At 37.7% G+C, this 9,912-nt stretch overlaps 1 protein-coding gene across 1 annotated transcript; it reads right to left on the bottom strand.

The window, feature by feature from the left end:
• Positions 1-828: 828 nt before the first annotated feature.
• On the bottom strand, positions 829-9,250 carry LOC129302953 (sister chromatid cohesion protein PDS5 homolog C-like). Its single transcript, XM_054941897.1, has 14 exons — positions 8,863-9,250; positions 6,802-7,005; positions 6,527-6,708; positions 5,650-5,773; positions 5,387-5,560; positions 5,216-5,263; positions 4,223-5,134; positions 3,914-4,021; positions 3,473-3,546; positions 3,038-3,089; positions 2,694-2,780; positions 2,569-2,612; positions 1,793-1,867; positions 829-1,721 (listed from the first exon to the last, which is right to left on the bottom strand). The coding sequence occupies exons 1-14, from the start codon at positions 8,962-8,964 to the stop codon at positions 1,160-1,162; spliced, it is 2,748 nt and encodes a 915-aa protein (XP_054797872.1). The 5' UTR covers positions 8,965-9,250; the 3' UTR covers positions 829-1,159.
• Positions 9,251-9,912: the final 662 nt, after the last annotated feature.

Here is a 9,912-nt window from a genome sequence, read left to right as displayed (position 1 = left end):
GGGTCCCCAAGTAAAGAGGTCAATGAAGCTAAAGAGGTGGATTTGCATCACATGATATATTATAATTAGAAGCAAACTGATAAACGCTCTAATGCATAATGTTTGCTTCTTCTAGATTATAGAATCATAGTTTGTAGAAGAGGCACTGGGCGGAGAGTGAGGAAGGTAAATCTCTTCTATAGTCACTATAGAAATGAAGTGGGTTGATTACATAAACATATTCTCAAGCCCAAACAAAACATGCACCATTCGGCCGTCGCCTACCTGACCCCGGAGAATAAAAAATGCGAGGGCCTTTTTTTTTTTTTTTTTACCTTTAGTTTTTCTCATAAGGGTATCGTTACTTGAATCTTACCATGTCCCCCCCGCCCCCCCCCCCCCCAAAAAAAAAAAAACAACCCTTAGTGTTTGGGGGTTTAAGGTTTTAATTTTCGTGGTAATTTAAACCAACATCACTTTTCGTTTTAAGTTCAAATCATAGCAGAGTTGATTCCACACAGAGTTGATCCCGACATCAACATTTCAAAAAGCAAGATAACTAAAGCTCAGCTGTTACATGCATCGGTCGTGATCAACGAGATTAAAATCAGTACCACCAACATCACTTTTTATGCCACTATTATTTTGGTCACATTCATTTTAGATGTAACCACTCACCCAAGATCACGATTCCCATCATCATTAACCTACTTTTTTTTTGGGCCAAACCATCATCATTAACCTACTTGTCATCTCTGGCGTGCGAATATCAAGTTTCTTTTATTATTCTGCAATTTATTGTATATCTAAGTTTCGAACTTCATATCATAAAAGCAGACACTCCAAAGATTTTGCTGTGAAAGCATCCTTTTAATGATTCCTATTCAATTGTTTTCTGCTGTAGCCTCCAAAATAACATCCATCTAAAAAAAAACTCCAAAAAAGGGGGGAAAAATAAATAGATACTAGCCCCTACTACAACTATACTAGACTAATTATGGATGACAATCCTAGCAGCAATGTGGGTATTACCGTAACGATGGACAGAGATCTAACGCACGGCCTATATTGCACTACAGGGCTCAGACAAGAACTCCAAAATGCTGTAAAGAAGTTACATTGCTAGGCAGAAGACAAGCAAGCGGCTATGAGGAATGCACAGTAAGTTAGAAACTCTCCTCTAGCCTCTTCGGCGCTTCTTTCCAATCTTGGCCTCGCTTGCTTGCGCCTTAGAAGAACTTGCCGACTTACCTTTCACATCTTCTACTCCTTCAGTTGAATCACCCGAGTTCTCTTTCTCGGAATCTTTAGTCTTCAATGAACCAGATTTCGCCTTTCCACTGCCATTGATATTCGACTTCCCACCACTTTTAGAAGTTTTGCCCTTGGAGGCAGCAGCAGTGCCAGATGTTTCTTGCTTGGACTTGCCTATCTTCGGAGTTTCTTGCTTGCTAGGCTTAGCAGAGGGTTTTGAGGAGCTAACATCGTCATCCTTTGATTTGCTCTTTTTGCTAGCATTATCTGTGTTCTTTGATTTGATAGATGTCTTCGTTGCAGCTTCCGCAGATTTACTACTACCGCTCTTGGGAGTGCTGTCCTTGGATTTTTTAGCAACTTCTTCGTCAGGTTTGCCAAGAGTCTTGGAAATTTTGGATTTGCTATCACCTTTGCTGCCATCCTTTGACTTTCCGCCAGATTTTGCGGGTGCACCCTTTGATTTACCAGATTTGGCTCCTCCACCACTAGAAATTAAGGTTCAAATTCAGATATCATCAACAGATTAGAAAGAAATTGATTTATGATGTTCACAAACCTTTTTGAAGAAGAATCCACCTTTGCTCGCTGAATTGAGTCATCAGCATTTGCCTTCCCTTTCTTCTTCGGAGGCCTAAAATATGATCGAAGAATAAGAAAGCATATGAGAACAAAAAATTGAGGGAAAGTGTGCAGCTAGGTATCACACCATGTCTGTCACAAAATACAGCCATGCATTAATAAGACATCTAATTGATCTATTATTACCCTAGAGGAACAAGATGCCGCAGCAGTGTACAGTAACCAAAAGGACTAAAAATACATTGATCAAGAGTTAAAGAAAATGTTCTGCATTTTTCAGAATCACATCACAAACATAGCAGAACAACATTGTACTATCAATTGGGCGAGGGAGGAGAGATAATATTAATGTAATCTTTTCATATACTGCAACGCATTATCATCAAGATAAGCGCCTACAAACAATGATTTGTTCCACTAATAAAGGCAGTCAGCTGACGACCACATACATGCACACTAAATTGTTTCCTCGGTCTTGGTATCTTGCATCCACCTGTTTTCCCACCCATTAAGAATTTACTCAAACGAGTAAATTAAAGCTATATTGTCAAAATGTAAAATTTGATATTTTCCATCCAGAAACCCAAGCAAAATAATCAACCAAATAAAGGACAATGCCACAATGGTCAGTGCACGGATCATGAGAGGGCATGACATCAATAAACAGAATACAAATAAAATTATAGAAACAAATTATAAAACTGTAACAAACAAATTTAACAATAAACAACAAAAATAAGAAGTATGACGTACGTATTAGGGGAAGCAAGAGGACTCGGTTGATCACTCCCTTCTTCCTGTTAACGCAAGTGATTCTCATCAACTTAGACATTAAAAGATTTAGACTATAAAAAAAAAAAAACAATGCAGATACACACCTTATCAGAACCAGGTTCATCTTCAATAAGCTCCCATCTCTCCTTTTCAAGTTTTAATATTTCTTCATCACCATCATCATACATAACCTACAATCAAGTCAGAATTTAGCGAGCACATACAAGTATACTAGTGAGATTGATAACTAATTCTCTTGGTAAAAGAATGAAGCCATCAAGATTTTTTTTTTCATTGGGTGCCGATGGATGAAGTCTACTGGTAAATTGAAGTGGATAAAAAGAAATGCATGAGATTCAAGCTTGGAGAGCTTTTTTCTTTACCCCTTTAATTTATTTATTTATTTATTTTTTTGGGCGACAGTGCTGAGAGACAAATGCCACATCACCTTGTGCCTCTTTTTGGCTGGATCAAAAGAATCAATAACCCCTTTATAAAACCTGCAAAAAATTACATTATGTTAAAAAGACAAGGGAAAAATGTTTCTGCTCCACAGTAAACAAAATACGCATCCCAAGAATAACAAAATATGCATGTGGTTGAACAAGAATGCCTGGGGAAAATGCACACACTAAATTCAAATAACCAAAGGGCCACAGAAGATAGGTTAATAAAAAAGTTTGAGACATCATTATCTATAGAACTTGGAATATACACAATTGATGTAATGAAAAAAAAATGGCATAATAGATACACAAGCAACCTAGCAAACAGAACTGTGTAATCAGAAGAATAAAGATTATAAGTTAATCCAAACCAGCATATAAAAGTCCATGCTTAACCAAAGTTTCCAGTGATAGCATTTGAAACAGAAGGAACTTACGTACGATCCTTTGGCCACCAAACTTGGACCCGTGAACCAACAAGATCTTCACCAGGTTCCTTGGTATCAGATGCCTGTAAACCAGTTGATCAGAAATCAAAATGAGAGGAAACTGGATATTTTAAACTAACAATGAAAAAGAGCAAAATTCTGAGGAACAATTACAAATACTTTTATATAATCACTGGCAGTAATACTAGAGCAACAAATAAAAAGGAACAAAATAAAAATAGAAGAAAAAGAAAGGACATAAGGAAACATGACATCTATTAATGAAACTATGCATCAGATATACATCGAAAACAGGCTCCGTAAGATAGTTTGACCCAGCTGCAAGCAGCCAACATAAAGGTCTTGCCAGGACTGGAAACTTTTCCAAAACTTAAAGTGCCATAATAAATGCACATATAGTTTTTAACTTGAGGGGAAAGAGACGCATACATTCTCTTTTCCAGGGGTTCGTTTCCTCTTCAAATTTGCCTTGGTAGTCTCCTCAGGATGTTCTTCATCTTTTGAAGACCTTGTCCCTGACTTTGGTGAAGTCATTTCCTACAGAATTTAGAACAATTCCATTAATCATTTCATAAAACAAGATGTGCAAATTGCAAGGAATCCAAGCTAAGTTGCGCTAATCATGGCTTCTGAACAACGTGGTCCAACAACTATTATAGACATTGACTAATGACTATAGACTGATTATATAATAAATCCTAGCAAAGAAACAGGCTCTATCTCACTGCCCGGACATACCTTATCCACATCTTTAGCAGATTTTGCTACAATAGTATCAGAAGTACTTTTTCCCCGCGTCCTCTTTTTCTTGTCCTCTGACTGCCTAGCAGAGGATCCACCACCACTCTTGTCGCTTTCATCTACTTTCTTAGCTGAGTGCTTTTTCACATCAGGATCACTTGCAGTCTGACTTCCTTTTTTGGCCAAATCTACTGCAGCAGTTTTCTTCCGGTCGGATCTCCCACCCACCATCTTTTTTGCCGAACGCGTGGCAGGCTTTGCTTCAGTATCACTAGTTTCTTCAGACACCTTTTTGGAATCATCCTCAGTGGTTTCTGCCCCTCCTTTGACAGAACTGTCTTTCTTCTTTGCTCGTCCAGACTTCTTTGAACGATTTTCATCTGGAAGGCTCTCAGCAGGTGGAGAAGCAACAACTTCAGATTCATCCTCAACTGCCTTTGGTGATGAAACATGAACATCGGTCTCTTTATCATTCTCTTCTGAATGTCCAGCTGCCTCAACAGAATGATCATTTTTAGGTGAGCTTGGAATGTCCTTGCTTTGAGGTTTAGAGTTCAGCAGTTTCTCAGCTTCCTTCTCAATAGCTACAATTTGACCCTCAGTAGGTTCTGCCTTGGCTGAATTAGATGTTCTTACCTTCTTCTCAGTCGCTTCTTCAGGCTTTTGTTCAGTATTGTCAACCTTATCAGTGCCAAAATTATTGCACTCCTCATTACCTGATTCATTGATGCCCTTCAATTGATCAGAATGCTCAGCACCATCTTGCTTCTTTACAGACTTGGAATCTGCCAACGAGTTATCTTCCCCAGTCTGTGCTGTGCCATTGCTCATGACTAACTTAGGAGATTTGTCTTCAACAGGATTAACTTCTTGAGGAGGAAGTGCTTCTCCTGAATCCTCTTTAACCACCTGATCAAATGAAATGAATGCCTTCATTCAATGAGCAAGTTGTGCAAAGGGATAAAATCCAGAACCAAAATAATCAAATACCTGAGTTGATTCCTCCAATGGTTCTTTGGCTGATTTGTTCTCATCTGCCTGGAGATGGAAAAACAGTTGAACCAAAATGAATCTTTCACATCATGAAAAGTATTAAACCCAATTAAATGATAGTTTACATGAAACTAAGAGAAAGCCTACAACATGTTCATGAGTACATACATCATTTTGCTCCAAGCTACCAGCTGTCTCTTGGCATATTGTAGCAAGTACCTTGCTATAATCATCCAAAGAGATACCCAGGGTGGTCACTGCTTGCACTAAGTATGGTTTAAGCTTGGTTGCACAACTTTCAAGGACCCTCTCCCCCAGTTTTTTAGCAAGTGGTAGAACCCCCTGAACCACATAAACATTCAAAACAAAGTTCGGCTGCAAAATAATAATCCACTACTATAAGAATGAGATCAAAACTTCTACATACTAACCTCATCCTTCTTCACACTGGCCAAGATTGGAGCAAATAAGTCCAAAGATATATCTTCACTTTCCTCTATAACAAGGGTCATAATAATCTCCATGGATGAAAAAACACTTTCTGGGTGCTGTTCCCTGGAAATTTCGAATAAAGCCATCATAACCACATTCATGCATTAGAGTTATCTCCAGCTGAATTAAGCAATTCTTTTACACAATGGGAAAAAAATAAGATATGGAGTAATGCAAACTACATGATATGTAGAATGCTAACAAGGCTTATTAGCCTAAAACCCTTAACTAATTCATCAAGGACATCCACTAACACTGAGAAAGCTTAATCGTAAACTGAAAAAGTTCCCACTCATCTCTGGGCTACTAGCATTGACAAATTTTAACCATAAAGAATAAGGCAATATCTGCCTTGTTGCAAGGCTTATTGGCTAGGATGCTTAAGGCGTGCCTTACGATCACCACTGCAACTAACTATTTAAGCTTCAATGTTATTTATGCCAAAAAATATAATGACCAAGCGTGCAATAAATGCTAACATCTCACTATTTAAGAAATACATTCAGAGAAAAGGAATGTAAGCCAAGGGAATAACATTAAGTTATCATGAATCATCATACGGATCTTTATCCTTCATATAGAACCAAACATGGTGATAAAATTTGAGGATACACTGAATTTTATGCATATATCATTACAAGTTATCCCATGAATGCGTAAAACACAATTTGAAAGCAACACACTGGCTGTTTACAGGAATCTTGCTCTAAATGACCTCCAAAAACCAAGGTTTTCAGTTGAAACAGCGGGCAAAGCACAACATGAAAAAATGCACTGGAAAAGAACCATGTTACAGTAAGACAGAATAGCTCTTACCTTACAGCCTTAAAGAAATGCTGAAACATCTCCACAATCAGGGCATCGCATTCAAGATCCAGCATTACTACACACGACCTGACCTTTGCAACAGTTTCAACAATTGAGGCCCTCTTCGTATATGATGGGCTTGACTTATCATATAGATTTTCAAATGAAGATACAATTAATTGAAAGACCTCCTACAAACAAAAGGCACGGGAAAACTTTAACACTGTAAATTGTAACAAAATAGTGATTGAATCCATAAAATTTATAACAGAAAAGGCACATACCTTCATCTGATCGTCATCATAAGGCGCCTCTGGAGCTGTGATTCTTGTAATCTCACTGATGCAAGAAGCAACTGCAACTTTCACATCAACATCTGCATGCCTTAGTAGTCTGTCAGCAACGAGTGCTTTCAATGATGGAGAGAGTGCATTTTGCATAGATTTGGTAGGGGACTGCTCAACCCTTGATAGGCAACTCTCAACTTGCTATAATTTGACAGAAAATGGAACGCATCAGAACTGACACATGCTTGATCTTTAAGGTAAGCACGTATTTGAAGTATATTTTTGAAGTTTGCATATTCTCCATCAAAGATTACAATAGCTTCACAACTACGGTTCTACTTAAAATTTTCAAGATAAAAATGATTAAGAACCCAACTTCAGAGACTTGAAAGATTTCACAATCTGCTAAGCTAAGAACAGTTGCTAATTAGTATGAAAATTTATTTAAAAAAAAAAAGGAAACAAATTCACACAAGTTACTAATGCATAGGACTAATTTGCATCATTTGCCGGATAACCTACAAAAACGTCCCTGACCAAACAAGGATTATAGATAATGGAAGGAAATGTAACAAATACCTCAAATATAGCACCTGTGACTTGTTGGTGACTAACTACGGTATAAGGTAACTAACCAAACCAAAATGTAGGCACAGTTTAGTGAGAGGGACACAACCATTTATGTCCAAGAGAAAACCGTGTCAAGTTTCAACATTCCTCAGAGAAGATAGAGTTCAGTAGCCATTTCAACAAAATTATAGCGCCCATAGGTTCTACCATTTCTAAACATGCCTAGTATACCACAGGCAAGAGTTGTCAATATTTCTATGCCGTTTTATTCAGCTTCTAATCATGATTTATATTCACAAGTGTCAACAACACAGATAGCTTCCACATCCCAATACATAATATACATTGGTACAAAAGAACAGCATTAAACGCCCCAATTAAAAAGATTGGGACACGTTTATTCAATCATGTGCTTAATCTAGTGAGTGATAGTTTATCCTAAATGCCTGTCATGCGAGTATATAGCAACATGTTAAAATATTAATAAAACTTCGCATAATAAATTCATTTACTTACAGAGGATTCAGAAGATTTTATGACCTTATGTAATTTATAGTTGATATATTTTCTTCTTTTGGCTTACTATTGAACATTTGATGGCCCAAAAAAAAAAACTAATTAAGATTTAATGTGCTGTGACAGGATAGACCAGGGTTTTGTCACTTCTTTGAACATAAATATGAAATGGATCCAAATTACAAACAAATGAATTCAATCTTAAAGATGGGTCATCATAATGTCTTAATAGTCCTTCTCCATATCAAATTCTCAAATCCTTACAAGTTAGAATTTGCAGCAATAAAGGGACTGGTAAAAGGTCTGGCATCGAAATCATTTTTATTTTCTTAAGCAGGGAGTAATTAAAGGTTATGCGAATTATAACTCATCCGATATGCTGAATATAACATAGGATTATTGAAAAACAAAGTTACCAACACGAATCCACATTAACATCTGTGTATCTTTTGGAAGAAGGGCCTAAATACGATTGCATCGAAGAAAATTTATGCTAACTTAATATGTGCTATGAATGGCATCGTATGGTGCTGAACGAAATGAAGTTGTGGAATAAGTTCGTAATGTTCCTTCCAATAACTTGTGTTTAATACCGAAGCCACATTAGAACGCCATAACAAAACAAATTCCGCAGCTAGCCTGCGATTGCAGGGCCCCGCTTGGCTTTTTCATATCTTACAAAGAGTAGCATGAAGGTAATGAGCCAGGATGGAGGATTTAGTTACCCTGAAAAACTAAGATGGAGCAAGAATAAGAATGGTAGCCGCATGCAGTGAGGAAATGGATCAACAAAACCAACGGCGTCGAAAAACAAGTTTCAATAGACCCCAGGCCTCAATAAACCAAGAGCCGTAGAAGTGGCCGACTGGGACAACCCCACAAAACACGAGGAGGAGTTGAACGGGGAGGACGGACATTTGGGGGGATGGAATTGAAGGTACAAAAAAATAATAAAGAAAAAAGCATGCTTACATCAAGAAGAGGGAGGAGCTCATTAACAGACGACGGAGGATCCAGCAGCTTGTTTCCAGCTTCGAGAAGCTGCTCTTCGAGCTCCTTATCAGCGGACGTCATTGGTGGTGGGTGTGAATCTCTCTCTCCAGATCTTCGACAAACCTCCGGTAATTTCCGCGGGTTCACTCCATTGAAGCCCTAGAAACGCTCGAATCGAAGACAGAGACAGTGGATTCGAGATCAGTGCAGAAAGAGTGAATTTCTCAGCGGAAAATAAAAAAGATTAGGGTTTTTTATTTTCTTTCTCTGAGAGGAGACAGAGGGAGAGAGAAAGAAAAGTGAGAATTTCGGAAATTTTTTGAGGATGAAAGTCTCCTGTGGAAATTACTGCAATATATATACTAAAGGGATTAATTTTTTTTCTACTTTTGCTGTCCTTCTTTCCTAGGCAATTTCTTTTGAGCGCTTTAAAAGAGAATCCAGCGGAACTCCGCTCGGACTTCGCGGGTTCGTGAATTCGAGTTTAATTTCGGGCTTCGAATCCGCTTTTTGGATCTTCTTGCTCCACGGGCCCGCGTGGCTTTCATTTCACCGTGCATCTTTTAATTTCTCGCTCTATATATTTTCTCCTCCCAGAGATGGTAAGAAATAAATATTTTCTTTTATTTTCCATTGTAATTCATACATTTTTGGCATGATAGTAAACGGCGTAATAAATATTTGTAGATTTTTGTTGTACCCATCATAATTATTATTAAATAGATTGGCTTATGTGTGACGGTGTGGTTTAAAATTATCTAGTGCATGAGTCTTGCGGAAAGACGAGCTCAGAATGCTCGGACTTGGACGAATTTATTTTTGCCCGTCATTTCTGGAAAGATATATAATTGGATTTTGATAGAAACATGAACCTATGGATACTTTGTATGGTGTGGTTCATTTGCATGAGAAGCTCATAATATATTGGAAAATGTTATGAATTGATACTTCTTAATGCCAAGTATGGTCGATGCATTTCTTTCACGTAAAATACCTATTTTGATTTGAAATTTACGGATTATTCTTTGC

Source organism: Prosopis cineraria, unplaced genomic scaffold (assembly GCF_029017545.1).
Source record: "Prosopis cineraria cultivar Desert tree isolate PC_DT_omini unplaced genomic scaffold, ASM2901754v1 PC2, whole genome shotgun sequence".
Taxonomy (NCBI): domain Eukaryota; kingdom Viridiplantae; phylum Streptophyta; class Magnoliopsida; order Fabales; family Fabaceae; genus Prosopis; species Prosopis cineraria.
The sequence above is the reverse complement of the archived record's forward strand: the minus strand, read 5'-3'. Positions and strand labels throughout refer to the sequence as shown.